At 49.1% G+C, this 17,621-nt stretch overlaps 1 protein-coding gene across 1 annotated transcript in view; it reads right to left on the bottom strand.

Moving 5' to 3' along the window:
• Nucleotides 1-17,621, bottom strand: part of DNAAF8 (dynein axonemal assembly factor 8) — a 209,555-nt gene that overhangs the window by 19,391 nt on the left and 172,543 nt on the right. Inside the window, exon 25 of the mRNA XM_059716730.1 lies at nucleotides 10,309-10,504. Within this exon, the coding sequence (XP_059572713.1) occupies nucleotides 10,309-10,504 (196 nt within the window). The remainder of the gene's footprint in view (nucleotides 1-10,308; nucleotides 10,505-17,621) is intronic.

Raw genomic sequence — 17,621 nt, 5'->3', positions numbered from 1 at the left:
TCGTTGTGAAGTAGTTTTTCCTAATGTTGAACCTGAAATGAGTCTGAAATGATCTTCCAGGAGTTTGTGTCCATTACTCTTCGTTTTCCCCAAGGGTGCCTTGGTGAACAGCTGTTCACTGAGCCTGAGATGTACGCTTCTGATGTAGCGGTAAGCAGCTACCAAGTCCCCTCTCAGCCTTCTCTTTTTCAGGCTGAAGAGTCCCAGGTCCTTCAGCCTTTCCTCATATGGCTTGCTGTGCAAGTCTCTGATCATACGAGTGGCCCTTCTCTGGATTCTCTCAAGCTTTACCATGTCCTTGTTATGGTGCAGAGCCACACATCTTGTCAAAATGAAACGCTGTTCTGTCAAAACGTTGAAAACGCTGGATGAAATGGAACACTTCTGTTTCGCACAGCCCTGCACAGCCAGTTGGGTGCGGGACTGAGCTGTGTGCAGCTTGTCCAGGGGGCACAACTCCTGCTGCTACACCTTGGGAGGCATGGACGGATCTGCGTGGGGCAAGATGGGCTGCTGCTATGGGCTGAGGCCAGGGCTGTGGTGGTGGTGCTGGGAGGGGGCTATGAGGGGTGGGGGGAGCGTGCAGCCACCCCAAATTCGACATAGCCCCCCCAACCCCCCTCCTAGCACCACCGCTACCCATTCCAGTGCAGCCTGGTCCCCCTGCCAGGAAGATTCCAGCACTACCCTGGCCCCAGCCTGCCCTGCCCCCTGCAGATCCAGGGGCATGCGCCCCCCATCACCCCTGGGATGTGTGCAGTGGTGGGAGCTGCACTCCCCCCCTCCCACGCACCCCCCTGGATGAGCCATGGCTTCATCCTGCACCCCACCCTGACTCGGGGCGAGGTGGGCACGAGGGTCCTGGGGGCTCCAGCCCAGCAGTGCAGCCAAGATTGGCCCTACTCCAGCCCCCAGTTTCAGGTCCCCCGGGGCAGTGCAGGGCCGGGGCTGGGGCCAGGGTTGGGGCTGGAGCTGGGGCTGGGGCCAGTGTGGGGAGGCAGCTGGGGCCAGTGTGGGGCTGGGGGGTGGCAGATTCATTGGCGTAGGGGGCGCTGGTGCTGGGCAATGACCCTGGGCGCGGGGGAAAGGACAGGCGCAGCACGCCCCAGCCCCAGCCCCAATCCTGGCTCAGCTCCGCTCCCTCCCAACCCCTGCCCAATCCCAGCTCCAGCCCCACTCCCTCCCCACTGGCCCTTTCCCCTCCCCCCACAGACTTTCCCGCCTGGGGGGGAAATGCTCAGCCCCCTCAATTTTTTTCTCCCTCTGCCTATGCTTGTGCCCCAGTCAACCCCATCAGTACCTACACTTGCATTTCTTGGCAATAAATAATGCCACTGCAGGATAGCACTTGTATTTACAAGCATTAACCTATGACAGCATTTATTATTTTACTGCAATCTCATAGGGCCACACATGTAGACACAGAGACTTTGCTGCAGAGCTAATTAGGCAGCTCTGCAGTAAATGGCTCAGGACTAGATCCACTGTTTCATCCCTTTTAAAGGACCTTCCTCTTCTCTATTCTTTCTTGTAACAGGGACACAGCAGGGGCCTTTTACATGGTTAAAGCACAAGACTAGAAGTTAGGCATGGTGGAATCTGTCCTCTTTTTCTTTAAAGACAGTAGATAGGGGGAAAAAGATGATGATAACAGAGGCAGCCATGGAGATGACTAAACGAATGGAGAAGACAATGAAGCTGGTTGGATGTAAAAGATGTACATTATTCTTGAGTGAGTATCTGAAGGAAGATACTTATGCTTGAGTTGTCATAGACTATCCAAGGACTGTACAGGTAGCTGGATACAATGGTAGAGTTAAGATGTTTGTTTGAAATCAATATGGAGGAAAGGAGAGAAGAGGCTGCACAGACAATGTAAAATATGTAGATACCTGACTAGACCCCTGGAGGTAAAAGGTGGCTTAGGAAAACATGTGATCATGAAGGTCATGTGGCAGGACAATAGACCAGTTGACTGATGAGCTATTGAACTGAAGAACAGATTTGCTGCATTAGAGAAAAAAAGAAGGAAAACAGACAGAAACATAAGATGGGGTGGCAAGGAATAAAAGAAGAGCTAACTCCACAAGAAGAAAGGAAGAACTGGATGAGCCTGAAGACTGCTATAGTGGAAATGGGATAATATTTAATAGCATGGTCATGCTACTGGGGGACTAAGGCCTAGCTTCATAAAGGTATGTAGATACCTCAGTCTTATTTCTCCTTGATTTCTATGATAAATCAAGTGTCTAAATACCCTTGTGAATTTGGCCCTAATAAGAATTTCCCCTGTAAGCTGGAAGCTGTTGGCAATGACAGAAGCAACGATGAACAATCAGAGTGATTACCATTATGAAAAAGCCAAATACAGCTCAAGGATTTATCAGCCAAGGTTCCTACAGTAGAGAGAGGGGAGTATTAATGCCATAATACAAGGCACTGGTGAGACCTAGGCTGGAATTCTCTGTACCCTTCTGTTCATCCATATACAAGAAAGATGAATTCAAAATGAAAGAGATGCAGAGAAAGGCTGCTAGGCTGAGGTACCTGGAGAGGTGATCTTACAGACTGAGACTACAAGAGAATAGCTTGTTTAGCCTAGCAAAACAAAGGCAGAAAGGGGAAATGACTGTTTTGTACAAATACAAGAAGGGGTAAAAAAGAAGGGAGGAAAGAGAGCTCTTTAAGTTAAGTCTATGGGCAAGTTTATGTGCTCTGGGAGTGGGGGGAAGTGGGGGGCAGCATTTTAATTAGAGTGGATCTGAGAGCTGCTCTAATTAAAGCTCCAGCAGCTTCTCTTGTATCAGCATCCCTGCGCTTCAAAATGGCAGCAGGGGTGCTTGAAATAAAGCTCATTTGAAGAGCTTTAGTTCAAATGCCCCTGCTGCCATTTTGAAGTGTGGGGACACTGATACATGAGATGTGGGAGACTGCTGGAGTGTGGTAATTACCATGCTCCAACAGACTTGATTAATCGAGTCTGCTCTGATGCACTGTAATTACAATGCATCGTAGCAGCCTCCATGCTTATGTACAGGCACCTTATGTCAGCAAAAAAGCAAAGGGGAACATGCTGGCCTTGGGTAAGACGGGGCAGGAAATCAGGTTTCTATCAAAAGAATGAAATTCTTGAGCAGCCTCTGAACTGGAGATGAAGTTCAGGTGATCTATAGGGATACCATGGTTTAGGCACACCATTTCAGAAGCCAACAATACCCAAGGGTACAGTGAGGCTAGCATCACATCCTGCTATTTTTTAATTCCTAGCCTCACTGCCTAGGTATCCTATTTACAGCTGGATCAACTTGGAGCAGCAGTATTTGGTCTGAGTCTGGAACTCACATCTCTGAGCTTAGAGTTCACTCCAGCTCAGTAAGAATTCAAAAGTTTTTCTGGGAGCCAGACACAAGTCCTCCTCTGAAACAAGATGAAGGTGATTTGGTATTCTCTCAGATGGCAAAAAGAGCTACTGTGTACTTACCCACCTAATTACTGATCTACTCATGCTCACTGTTTTTCTTCCTACTCAGGCTCTGTCACCAAAGCCTGTTCCCACCATACAATGGCTGCTCCACCCCCAGGCCTTGGGAGCAACAGCCCATGCCCTGGCCTTCTGCTTGCCTCCCTGCTGGCCATACTTTGCCACTACAGCGATCACTGCCTGGCTCAGGTCAGTCTCGGCCCTGCCGTCTCCCCATGCTGCGCGGCTGCGTGGCCAGGTTCACCGCTGTGTCTGAGGCCTCCTGTCCCCACGCTGACATTGCCCAGACCCTGGGCTGCCACCTGGACCCAATAGGGACGCTGATGATATACACATGGATGCCACCCTCAGTGCTGTCCACAAGCTCCTGGGGCTCCAGCTCTACTGCCTGTGGGCCCTCCCGGCCAGCCAGGGCCGGTGGCTCTATGTCATCCAGCACACCTAGGACAACAAGCAGTGGCTGGAGTCATTTTGGATGACACAAGCCACCTTCCAGGAGCTCCTCGACCAGCTCTGCCTGTACCTGGAGCAGCAAGCCACCACCATGCAGCTGCCCCTCCCTGCAGAGACCTGGCTGGCCATTACCCTGCTGAAACTTGCCATGCCCACCAGCCTGCACTGTCAGCCACCTCTTCAGCATGGGCAAGGCAACCACTGGGGAGGCCATCCTGGAGGTTTGTGGTGCCCTCTAGGATGTGCTGGGGCACACTATGCTCTCGGTCCATGACACCCTGGCTCTGTGCCCTGGGCTTTCCCAGGTGCATCGAGGTCCTGGACAGAACCCATATCCCCATCACTTGCCTGCCCCACAGCAACTGCCCCTAAAACAACTGGTGAGGCTTTCACTCCATCGTGCTGCAGGCCATTGTTGACCACTGGGGCATCTTCACCAATGTGAGCATTGGCTGGGCTGGCAACATCCACAATGCCCATATCTTTCAAAACTCTGCCCTGCCAGCCCTGGTGGAGAGCAGCTGCTTTATACCAGGGGTGCTGAACCTCCAGCTGGGTGAGGTGGCAGTCCTGCCCCTCCTCATTGGGACTCCCACCTACCCACTCCTCCCCTGGCTCATGCAGCCCTACACCAGACAGCTGGACCCCTGCCAGACATATTTCAACCAGTGCCTGGGCTGGACCCATGAGCTGGTGGAGCGCGCCTTCAGCCACCTGAAGGGCTGCCACGAGGCTGCCATGGGGTCACAGAGGCCAACATCCCCTGGGTCATCATTGCAACCTGTGTGCTGCATAACTTCTGTGAGGCCCAGGGGCAGCTCAAGAGTGCCAGCTGTGGCAGCAGGGACAGCAATCTCCTTGGATGCAGGTGTCGCAGTGGATATAGTCTTTCTGGACTTCAGGAAGGCCTTCGACATGGTCTCTCACCCCATTCTCAGTAAGAAACTAGGAGACAGTGGTGTTGATGCCTACAAGGTCAGATGGGTCACTAACTGGCTGGAGGGCCGCACCCAGGGTTTGGTGGTGGACGGGTCTTATTCGACCTGGAGGGATGTGGGCAGTGGGGTTCCCCAGGACTTGGTCCTTCGGCCCGCACTATTCAACATCTTCATCAGTGACTTGGGCGAGGGGGTAGAAAGCACCCCGTTCAAATTCACAGATGACACTAAGATGTGGGGTGAAGTGGGTATGCTAGTAGGAAGGAACAGGCTGCAAGTGGATCTAGACAGGTTTCAGGGGTGGGCCGATGAGAACAGGATGGGGTTCAACACTGACAAGTGCAGGGTAATGCACCTGGGGAGGAGGAACTAGCGGCATACCTACAGGCTGGGGAACTCCCTTCTCATCAGTGTTGAGACAGAAAAGGATCTTGGAGTCATCATCGATGCCACAATGAACATGGGCCAACAAAGTGGGGACGCAGTCAGGAAGGCCAACCATACCTTGTCGTGCATCCACAGATGCATCTCAAGCAGGTCCAAGGAGGTGATCCTCCCACTCTATGCGGCACTGGTCAGGCCGCAGCTGGAGTACTGCGTCCAGTTCTGGGTGCCACACTTCAGGAGGGATGTGGCCAATATGGAGAGGGTCCAAAGGAGGGCCACCCGCATGATCAGGGGTCAGCAGGGCAGGCCCTACGAGGAGAAGCTGAGGGACCTGAACCTGTTCAGCTTTGAAAAGAGAAGGCTGAGGGGGGATCTAGTGGCCTGTTACAAACTAATCAAGGGGGACCAGCAGGCATTGGGAGACTCCCTGTTCCCCCGAGCACTCCTGGGAGTTACAAGAAACAACGGACACAAGCTGGCAGAGGGTAGTTTCAGGCTAGACATTAGGAGGCGCTATTTCACTGTCAGGGTGGCTAGGACCTGGAACCAACTTCCAAAAGAAGTGGTGCTGGCTCCTACCCTGGGGGTCTTTTAAAAAAGGCTGGACGAACATCTGGCCGGGGTCGTTTGACCCCAGTACTCTTTCCTGCCACAGCAGGGGGTCAGACTAGATGATCTCCTCAGGTCCCTTCCGACCCTACCAACTATGAAACTATGAAATTAACCACACAGTAGATTTATTCACTGTACAGTAAGTGCCTGCACATGTAGATGGTGATGCTTTACTGCACAGTCAATTAGTCTACTGTGTAGTAAAGCATCTTGTGTAGACATACCCAGTTTGTCTGCAAGTGATCTTTCCTTGCCTAAAGGATTTGATAAGCTGATGAATTCCCATTTTCCAAAGGCAAAATGTTTCTTGGCACAGCAAGCTGGACCACGATCTGCTTCAACAATTTACAGAATATATTAGCAACAGCTGTATCACTTTTACTTGAATGTGTGGAATGAAGATTTTGAGACCCAGCTGAGTTGCTCTCAGCTCCAGTACCATGATGCAGAATCTGGTCTCTCTGTACAGGTGAATACAAGTTGTGGGTTGTCTAGCAGCTAACCTATGTGACTTATTCAGTCTTGGAGGCATCTGTGACTGCAACGCTAGAAAAGACTAGGGGTGCAAAGGAAATCCCTAAACAGACACCACAAGGACTATTTTACCAGACTAGCTTTTGGGAGACCTCCTAAGGAATGTGTACTATAGGGCCAACACACTGATTGACGTTACATTGCTTTACCACTTGATGATCAAGTCCTAGCATTTCTACATTTTGAGACTTATTGACCTTTTCCAACCATGACAAAAGGGTATTTTGGTTTATCCTTAATCCTAAGGATTGGAATAGGGAGCCAGTCTTTTGATGGGATGGGCAGAGATTTTCCACCAGTGTCTCTCTCCCTCCTTTTTTTGCAAAGGTGATAATCACAAGAAGGCCATCTTCGTGGACAGATGGGAGAGCATGTAGTTTGCCATTGGTTCAAGTGGTAGGGCCATCATTGCTATTAGGACCAAAATCAGGTCATAGTGAAAGACTAAATCTCTCACCAGACAGAATATCTTTGTCAGATCCTTAAGAAAATTTTAGCATTGCTGAGTGGGAGAAGACAAGCAGGTCATCTCCCAGTGGGTGGTGAGCTGAGATAATGGCAAGGTCACTTTGAAAAAACAGAGAAAAAGGTTAATGCATTTCAGCTCTAGGAGGTGGCCCGAAGTACCCAGAAGGGAGATCTCCTAATGGAAAGGGGACTTCACATAACACCACACCAAGAACCTAATACTGTAAGCCAAATAGGTTTGCTTGAGGGCCATCAAGTAGCCAGGCTGTGAGAGGGAGAGTAAATAAATCTGAGTGCAGCATCGTCTTCCATTGTGGGAAAATAGGTCCAGAAGCAGCAGCCGACTGGGACTGGGACTCTTTCACAATATACAAAGGAGGTCCATAAAATAAACATGTTGGAGTCAATAGGATATGGTCTGTGGCAGTTTGCCTTACCTTGCAGAGTAGTTGTGAAATTAGAGGTATACTCAGAAAGGGATACTAGAATTCGCCTGATGATAAGATGAGAAAGGCACTGAACAATGAAATCAGGTTGAGACCCACCTTAGAACAAAAGGTTCAGCACTCCTTGCTGATGTAGGAGACAAAGAGGTACATCTCTGGATGGACTCAATCTAAAAATATATCCTGAAAGACAGTATCCTTGATCCTTGTTCATGATTCAGAGAGTTGTGCCTGCTGAGACAGTTCTCTTGTGTATTCTGAGGGCCCAGAAGATGCACTGCTAGCAGCAGTATCCTGTGGAAGATGCATCAGGTCTAGAGTTTCCCTGAAAGATTCCTCAGGAGGCCAGAGGCCTTAGAAGTCATTCACATGTGCTCTGTACCTCACTGAGGAGGAAACCATTCCAAATGTCAACAGTATTTTGGAAAGAGGGAACAGGATGCCACATGTTTGCCAGGTCCTTCCACCATTAAAGGAAGGACCTAACTGGAGAGAAATGGTTACTGCCATGCTCAGGTGATACCCTTCTGGGGAACAGATGCCATGCCTGTATGCACCTGAGGTGAAATCTGGCATGCAGGAGACCATGTGGTCAAGAATGGATGGGCAAGTGCTCAATGCTGTTGGTGTTCAACAGCTTCTGCCATCCTGGTGTACATCTGCCAGGATGTCCTGAAGGAGGTAAGCTCTAGCCAACAGAAAATCCAAAGGGACTCCAGTTTTGTACTGAGACCATGTTTTGTTTTTCCACACTCGATGATAGTACTTTGTTTGGCAGTAGTTCTGACCTACCACATATCACAGGCATTTCGGGTTGGAAAGCAAGTGTCCTGAAGGTTAAGAGATTCAAACCAGCTCTCTGTCTGCAGAGATGGGTTATGGGTCCTAGTGTTACCATCCTGAACTTGAGCTCACGGATGAAGGACCTAAGTTTCCTTAAACCCAAGAAAGGATACCATCTTCCTTTTCTTTTTGGGATCAGGAAGTAACTGCTATGGAAACCCTTTCCACAGTGTAGTGGAGGACCCTTTTCTATAGCTCTGTGACAGAAGGTAGGCAACATCCTGCTGAAAGAAAATCTCATGAGAAGGCCCCTGAAAAGGGTCATGGAAAGTGAACTGGGAGCAGACACTTTGAAGTGGGCAGTATAGTGAGTCACAGTGGTGTTTGGAATCCAATGGTCTCTGCTGATACAGGTTCATGCAGACCAGAAGGCAGCCAAGCAGTTCCCAAAGGATAATGGAGTGGATGAATATGGAACCTAAGACAGTGGGTGGCATCTGTCTTGACTAACCTATTAAACCTTTGGTCTGTTGCCTGAAGATATGGTGTGGAGAAGAGGCAGCTGCCCCAGGGTTTTTCATTCTGTAGAAGCAGTTACACTTCCTAGGAGGCCAAGTAGGTGAATACATGCAGAGCAGTGTAGAAGGCTGCTTTGGTGGTTACTGGTCAAATTAAGAACTATATTTAGATTTCTTCTTTGGGATGGGTGTACTGACTTTCAGAGAATGTATTAAGGCCTTCTGGGTAAGGAGTATTTTCTTTATTTTAATATGTAAAAGCTCTCTTTCTTGAAACAGAAGGCCTTTCACAAGAATCTTAACCTCCTTAGTGAAGCCAGATCCCTGAAACAAGGAGATCTGCATAACTGAGGTTGTAGCCTTTGAGTTAGATGAGGCATGTCCTGCAAGCAGTGCAACCTAGAGTGAGGTCTTGCCCACTAGCTATCTTTCTGTAACTCAGGCAGCAAGTGCATCTTGATAATTAGGCAATAGCCCGACTGTGGAGGATGCCAATCACTCCAGTCATGCCAGACCCATAGTGTGTGGAAATCAATGTAGGCTAGTAAGGGATTATGATTTTTCTTCTTATAAATCCAATTTTTGGGAATCTTTGGAATGCTCCAGATGTGCTTAGTCTAATCTTAATGGAGTAGTGACTGCTATAGATGAAAACACAGGTTATGCATAGAAATATTCTGCAGCCCAAAAAGTGATTTGGAAAGTGATTTCTGAAAAGGCCATGCAGTTAGGATATAGGTGTCCGGTATCTGGGATGTGATCTTAGTAAGAGCAATCATGGTCTCATTGATGAGGGGGAGACACCTTACTAAGAGTAGACTGATATATAATATCCACAAGCCTATTCTTAGGCTGTTCACCTTCCTCCGTCATAATCTGCAGTCTTGATCCTGGAAGTCCTTCTGTTAGAGTCAACCAAATCATAGCCAGGCAGGACCAGAATCAGGGATTTACTAGAATGCAAATAGCCAAGCTCAAAGCCAGGTATCAGTCCAGTTTCCAGGGTATCAAGCCAAGGGTCAAGACAAGGTCATGGTCAGGACAAGCAGTTGATCAAAGCCAAAGGGTCCAAGACAGGAGAAAAAGTAACCAGGAACAAATAGGAAGATCCAAGGAAGCAGGAGTAGCAATACCTAACAATGCTATCGCTGGGACAAGGTCCTGGAAGTGGGAGGGTTTTATAGCCCTCCATTCAGGGGCTTGTGGTAGTCATTGTTCACTCAGGTCACCTGGTACTTCACTGGGAACTTCAGGTGAGGGTCCTGACTGAGCTGGGGTTAATGTTCGGTCAGCTGCTTGATGGTGTTGTAGCCTGAGCTGTCTATGGCTATAAAAGTCCAGGTTCAAATCCCAGGGGTCCTGATGCCCTCAAATCACTGATTTCCTTTTTAAGGGGAGAGTCCATGGCCAGAAAGATCACACTGGAATGCTAGTAAAAGGTTTCTGAGCCTGAGATGCCAAGTCAGGGCAAATGATGGTTGCATTAATACCTGTGGCTATCTGAGCTGGATACAACACTACTCACCCTACAGCTGCAGTGTGGGTCTAAATCTATCCTAGGGGACCTCATGAGTTTGACATCCCTGGTATAAGTGCATGCCAATGCTTGAAACAGCTGTAGAACTATGTTTGCTTCTCTTGACATATCTGAGCCCTTTAGACATATTTTTCTTAACTCAAAAGCCTACCGTAAAATCCATTTTGGATTAAGCTGGTGCCATACTGAGCCCTCCAAAGGAATGGATTTTGTGCTCTGGCCAGGTGAGGATCCTCTGGCCCCAATAAGTCAAGTAGCTTCTTCACAGCATTCTGTCTCTGAAGGCACAACACAAGGGAGGAGCCTGAGGTGAGGTAGTTGCAAAAAGCTTCCAAGATTGCTGGATCCTGAAGGGAATAAGGTAAAGAAGCAGATTGCACTGTTTGACTTTGTTGCAAATTTCCAATGGGTAGCAAGCAAACAAGTCAACTTACTTGCTTCCTGCAATAGTATATATGCCCATCTTCTCTCCAGGCAGAGCTGTCTCAGTACACACTGTAATAACCAAATCAGCAGCTGGGCATCTCAAACCCATTAGGGCATAGGCACTGACTCTGTGGGTGCTCTGTCGCTCAAGCACACACTGAAAAAAATTAGTGAGTACTCAACAGGGCCATGCTTGCAGATGTTAAAACCAACCAAACAAAAAATGCGTGTTACTGGAAAAAACAGCGTGTTCCTTAAACCCAGCTCTTCAGCGTCTGTATAGATTGGGTGCTTCAGCAGGGTTTTTTGGCACTTTTAGCTAAAGCTGGTTCAATCAGCTATTAGATGAAAACACCAAAAAGGCCCCACTAAAGTGCCGCATCTTTAGAGATGCTGCAGAGCTGGGTTGAAGTAACGTGCTGCCTCTTCTGGGCATACGTGGGGCTCAGCACAGGAATGTGCCAAGTTAAAAGTAAAGCGCCATTGGGGGGGGGGGGGGGGGGGGGAGGGGTTGTTATGTCTGCAAGCATCCACTGGCAAAAGCAAAGGCAGCCCCCTCTATGCACAATCTGCCAGCTAGTGAGCACTAGGGGTGGCATTCTATTCCCTTACTGGCTATAGAAAGGTCCAGATTTGATTGTCTACATGGCATTTCTGGTCATCTGAGTATTTTATGTCCCAGGCAGGAATTTTAGACATGGCTGCATAGACTGTACATGTACATAGTTGTCTGTATGTATAGGCTGGGTATGCACAGTAATCTGTGCACTGGCAATGCATGTACATATGACCCTTATAGACATGCAGTGGCCTCTGGATGCCTGAAAATGTAATCAACCAAAATACATAACCAGAGGAACTTATTGAGTCAGGAATGGAGGAGGAGAGCGAGCTTTCCTGTGTTTTGCCTACAATAGCTGAGTAGCTAGGGCAATGGGTTCAACCTTTTTGGCAGGTGTGCCACAAATTAAGCCCTGTGCCCTCCCCAAGTGCCACTCCAAACCCCTTCCCCTATCCTATCTGCATTCTGCTTCCATAGAACACCACGAGGTGCTCTATCCCTTATAAACAATCATCCTACCTAATGTAGCTGTTGGCATCATGATTACACCTATATTGTTCCATTCATTTTGAACCTTGACAATTTGTGGCAGTGAGTTTCACAGACTGTTTTGTGTACAGTACTCTTTGCTTGATTCTGTTTTAAAAACCTAGCTAACAAACAGCCTAGAACATTGCACGCTGGTTTGCTGAAAGGTTGGGTGGCAGCAGAATAAATGATTCATTGTATTAAACTTCTTTTCTTTTAGTAACAACATGGAGCACTAATTTCTCTCTCAGAAGCAAATGTACATTAGCTTAATGTGTTACACATGCCCCTGACTACGCAGTTCCAGTGGCGCACAGGTTGTATCTGACCCTACTTTGCTGTAGCAATGAGCTACGGCAAGGTAGTTCATTGCTACAGCAATGTAGCAGTAGCATCAAGATTAGTGCCTGCCAATGCTATGCCACTGTAGCAATGAGCTACATCACCATAGCTCGTCACTACAGTGATGTAGCATCTCGTGTAGACGTGCCCAGAAAGAACCTCTTTTAGTACAGAAATTCCCTTCTTGCCCCAGTCAAGCAGATATATCAGCACAAATCAGACCTAAGATTTGAGAGTAGGGAGGTTTGACTGTTGTCATGGAAAAAGAGTGAAGGATGGAACCTGCCTGCAGGGACATCAGGGATTGAGGCTTGATTTGCTTAGAGATAGGTAGTGTTGGATGATGATCAACAGTGTTGCATTTGCTTTGAGTGACAAATATTGGGCTCAATCCAGAGGTAGGGATTCTAAATATAGGAGTAATTCCTCCTTGTTGGTCATATATGCATCCACTACTTGGCTGCATGCACCTTGGTGTGGAAGCTATGGAGCCAGATCATGCAGCTGGGTTTTGGGAAGCTCCCCAGTTGCCAGTAGCTTACTACAGAGGCTCCTTAGTCCCCAGCTATGTGTGCTCTGGCATGGAAGCAGTGCGCACATAACTAGTGACTGAGGAGCTATCCAGTTCCAAGCAGCATGCTTCTGTACTGAGAATTGGCACTTGGGGCTCTCCCCATTGCTCTCCCAACCTGATCAACAGAGGCAGTCCCTGGTTCAGAGACCCACCTACTGAAGGGCACACTGGTGTAGCCCAGCATCAGGGAAGTGGTTCCCCAATGCCAGGCTGCATCAGTGCTACCAGCAAGCAGGGAACCTGGTTTGGGGCACTGGGTCCCCCATGCCAGGTTCCTAGCTTCACAATTGTACAGTTGGGCTCTGAGGAATATTATCCCCATGCACATCTGATATAGTAAGAGGCGTGATCTTTTGGATTGGGCATAAAATTCCTCAGAGCCCAACTGCACAATCATTCTAATGTCTGCCAGGGGCCTGGATTTCAATGATTCAGCATTAGAGCTGTGCAAAACGGCACCGTTCTGTTTCGACTTGCGTTTTGACGGAACAGCATTTCATTTTGAATTTAGTTTCAGTTCGAAACTGCTGTTCCATTTCATTTTGTTGAAACAGTTTTGCTGTTTGGACACTGTTTCGACTTTTTGCCCATAGGCTATAATGGGGAAGCATGAAACAGCCTACAACATTGTCATTTCTGGCCTGATTTGGATGAAATGGTAGCCCCTTCTGAGGGCACAAAGCCTGCCAAGTTTCAAGGAGATAGGTACAGGGGTTTCAGGGAAACTGCACCTCAAAGTCTTGAAAGTAAAAAACTCATGTCATGTGTATGAGCTAAGCCACAGCGGGGTCACAACTGCAGGCTTGCTATCCCCTGCTGAGGCAACAAAACCTGCCAAGTTTCAAGGAGATAGGTGCAGGGGCTTGGGGGAAAATGCACCTCAAGCTGCGGACAAGCAAAACTCGTGACATGGGTGACACTGTGTGTGTGTTAAGGCACAGCAGGGTGAAAACTGCAGGCATGCTAGCCCCTGCTGAGGCCAGGAAGCCTGCCAGCTGTCAAGGAGATAGGTACAGGGGCTTCTGGGTTCTGGGGCCCTGCACCTCTGGCTGCTGACAGGCAAAACTCGTGACATGGGCGCTTGTTGGACTGTGTCTGTCTTGGGACACAGGGGGTGAAAACTGCAGGCCTGCTAGGCCCTGCTGCAGCCAGGAAGCCTGCCAGCTGTTAAGGAGACAGGTGCAGGGGGAGTCTGGGTTTTGGGGCTGTGTACCTCTAGCTGCTGACAGGCAAAACTTGTGTCATGGGTGGGTGACACTGTGTGTGTTAAGGTGCTCAATTGACACCAAGGCAGAAAGCAGGGCAGTTCAAACAATGCTGTCTTTTATGCAGTTTTTCCATCCCACTCCCAGAGCACTGGGATTGCAAGAGACCTCAGGAAAGGATGACAGTCACTGGCCAGCTACACAGTCAATAATGAGAGCACTCCTTCCCCCCCACTTTTCCTCCTCCCTTTCCTTACTTTAGTTTCTGTTTCCCTGCAGGCAAGTCCAATTTGAGTTTCGAAATGTTTCAACTTGCCTCGTTTCATTTGGAGGCTGTTTTGAAGCTCTCTGGTTCGTTTCGATTTTGCCGTTTCAAGCTCAAAATGAGTCGAAACGACATCGAAATGAAACTGCTGTCAAAATTTCGCACAGCCCTATTCAGCATCTATGATACTGCTGCTGAAGAAGGATAGAGACAGAGTTTGTTACAGGCCAATCAAACTGTCTGAACGGATGGACTAGAACAGGGTTGTCCAACTTCAAAGTGGTCAGAGGCTACATGTTGCACTGATTACAGACCCCGGGCCATACATCCCATGGACTACAAGCTGCAGTATTCATGTTAGCTCCCCAAAGCCCCTGGTGTGTGCAGTGCCCCCTGCCACACAACCCCCCACATTGCCACCACTGCATAGGCAATCCCCCTCACTAACTGCTGCTGTGCAAGAACTGCAAGCCTCCTCATTGCTACTACCATACTGGTGATCACACCTCCAACTGCTGCTGGCCAAGCCCTCCATTCACATCACTGCACAGGCAATTCTTCACCACTGCTGCACAAACAGTATAAGCCCCTCACCTCCCCCGCTGCTACCACCACCACGCACACCATTCCCCTGTACTGCTGTGTGAACCCCTTCCCTCCTCCCACCACATGAGCCTCCTCTCTTGCCACCAACACTGTGTAGGTGATCTCCCCCAGTACCCACCACTGCCACATGAGCAGCATGAGCCCCCTGCCTGAGCCCTCACCCCATTGGCACTGTTTTCCGGGCAGTGAGCTCACCGAGCCTTCTGCCATGCTGTCCTGTCCCAGAGATCCTGGTTACTACCACTTCAATAGGAACAGTGGTGGCCAGGTGGAAGCTTGGGGGCCACGTGTTAACTCTTTGCAGGCTGGATGAGACCCATGGGCTACCAGTTGGACAGCCTTGGATTAGAATGTCACAGCTATTGTACATCATAGTCCTGCAGGGACTGCTCTTTAGTACAGAAGTAGCAAGCACAAAACAATGTGGTCCAGGTCACAGGGCATAAGACTAGGGTCCATGGTATCCTAGTTTCCTCTTGGTTCTGATGTTGACCTGCCATGACATTGGACAAATCACTGGACCTCTGTTTCCCACTCCACTCTTGTCTATTCTGACAATAAGGTTCCAGGTAATGTGGGGCCCCTGCAGGATATGCCTGGAAATCTGGTGGTCTCACCAGATGACAAAGCTAACCTATTTAACAATTTCTTTGCCTCCATTTTTCTGAGCAGGGACCAGGTCATCCCCCACATCAGGATCCCTGATGGTCCCAGGGGAGGCACAGCCAGGCCCAGGGTCAGAGAGGACCTAGTCAAGGAACTTCTGGTGGGACTAGATGTGTTCAAATCGGTAGGTCCTGACAATCTCCACCCTAGAGTGCTTAGGGAATTAGCAGAGGTCATTGCAGGACCCCTAGCACAGCTTTATGAGCACTTGTGGTGCTCTGGCGAGGTGCCAGAGGACTGAAAAAGGGCGAACGTGGTCCCCATTTTCAAAAAAGGAAGGAAGGAGGACCCAGGAAATTTAGGCCTGTTAGTCTTACCTCGGTCCTGGGGAATCTCTTTGAGAAAATTATCCAGGTGCACATCTGTGAGGGGCAAGCAGGGGAGTATATGCTTAGAGGCAACCAACATGGGTTCATTAGAGGCAGGTCCTGTCAGATCAACCTGGTGGCCTTCTCTGGCCAGGTCACAAAATCCTTGGATGCAGGTGTTGTGCTGGACATAGTCTTTCTGGACTTTAGGAAGGCCTGCGACATTGTCTCTCACCCCATTCTCGTTAAAAAATTAGGAAATTGTGGTGTCGATGCCTACACAGTCAGATGGGTCGCCAATTGGATGGAGGGCCACACCCAGAGAGTGGTGGTGGATGGGTCTTATCGACCTGGGGGGATGTGGGCAGTGGGGTCCTCCAAGGCTTGGTCCTTGGGCCCACACTGTTCAACATCTTCATCAGCGACTTGGACGAGGGGGTGAAAAGCACCTTGTTCAAATTCACCAATGACACTAAGATGTGGGGAGAAGTAAGCACACTAGAAGGGAGGGACAGGCTACAATTGGATCTGGACAGGTTACAGGGGTGGGCATATGAGAATAGGATGGGATTCAATACTGACAAGTGCAGGGTACTGCACCTAGGGAGGAAGAACCAGCAGCATACCTACAGGCTGGAGAACTCCCTTCTCGTCAGCACAGAGGCAGAAAAGGATCTTGGAGTCACTATTGATTGCAAGATGAACATGGGCCGCCAATGTGAAGACACGGTCAGGAAGGCTAACCGCACCTCGTCATGCATCCACAGATGCATCACGAGCAGGTCCAAGGAGGTGATCCTCCCACTCTATATGACATTGGTCAGGCCTCAGTTGGAGTACTGCACCCAGTCCTGGGTGCTGCACTTCAGGAGGGATGTGGACAAGATCAAGAGGGTCCAGAGGAGGGCCACTCGCATGATCAGGGGGCAGCAGGGCAGGCCCTACGAGGAGAGGCTATGAGACCTGAACCTGTTCAGCCTCCACAAGAGAAGGCTGAGAGGTGATCTGGTGGCCATCTATAAACTGGCCAAGGGAGACCAGCACGCAATGGCAGAGTCCTTGTTCCCCCAAGCACTACTGGGATTAACAAGGAATAATGGCCATAAGTTGACAGAAAGTAGATTCAGGCTAGTTATCAGGAGGCACTACTTCACAGTGAGGGCAGCTAAGATCTGAAACCAACTTCCAAGGGAAGTGGTGCTCACTCCTACCCTGAGGGTCTTCAAAAGGAGGCTAGATAGACACCTTGCCTGGGTCATTTGACCCCAGCATTCTTTCCTGCCCATGGCAGGAAAGACTTGATGATCTGCTCAGGTTCCTTCTGACCCTACAAACTATGGAACTATAAAGCAACAATATGGGACCAGAATCAAGCTGGTTCTTTCTTTTCTGTTAACACAACATCTGTGGTAAAGATTCAGCAAGCCAAATCATCATTTACACCTGTCCCTGCATTGTCTTGTGCATCCAAAATAGTTTTGCACACGTGTAGCTGCCTAGAATTTAATAAGCAATTTTGTTAACGCAAAAGAAAGAAAAGATTTCAGCTGAGCACTGGCTCTCCAGAGCTAACAGAACTAAAAGCAGCAAAACGTTCTCTGGGCATGTCAACAAGTGCAATCAATGTGCCTGAATTTTCTAACATTCAGACACATTAAACTACACCCCTATATGCATCTAAACATGTGCCTGTCAGGAACAAATTTGCTTCTGATGAGAGTTCAGTCTTGGGATGCTCCTGCCCTGCTCTCCCCTGGTTGCCAGCCTGGGGCTGACAAGGGGTACAGGGGCTAGTCCTGATCTTCATGGAGCAGGAGAGAACTGTCCTGGCTGTGGGGCAGCTGCCTCCTAGCCCCATGGAGATCAGGACCTATCCTGATCCCAGCATCCATCCCAGCATTGAAGCATTCATGAGCTGCGCTGGTACCTTGCACTATGTAGAAAAAACATTTAAAGATGTGTCTATAGCCGAATTGCTGATA

This window comes from Alligator mississippiensis, chromosome 13 (assembly GCF_030867095.1).
Source record: "Alligator mississippiensis isolate rAllMis1 chromosome 13, rAllMis1, whole genome shotgun sequence".
Taxonomy (NCBI): domain Eukaryota; kingdom Metazoa; phylum Chordata; order Crocodylia; family Alligatoridae; genus Alligator; species Alligator mississippiensis.
The sequence above is the reverse complement of the archived record's forward strand: the minus strand, read 5'-3'. Positions and strand labels throughout refer to the sequence as shown.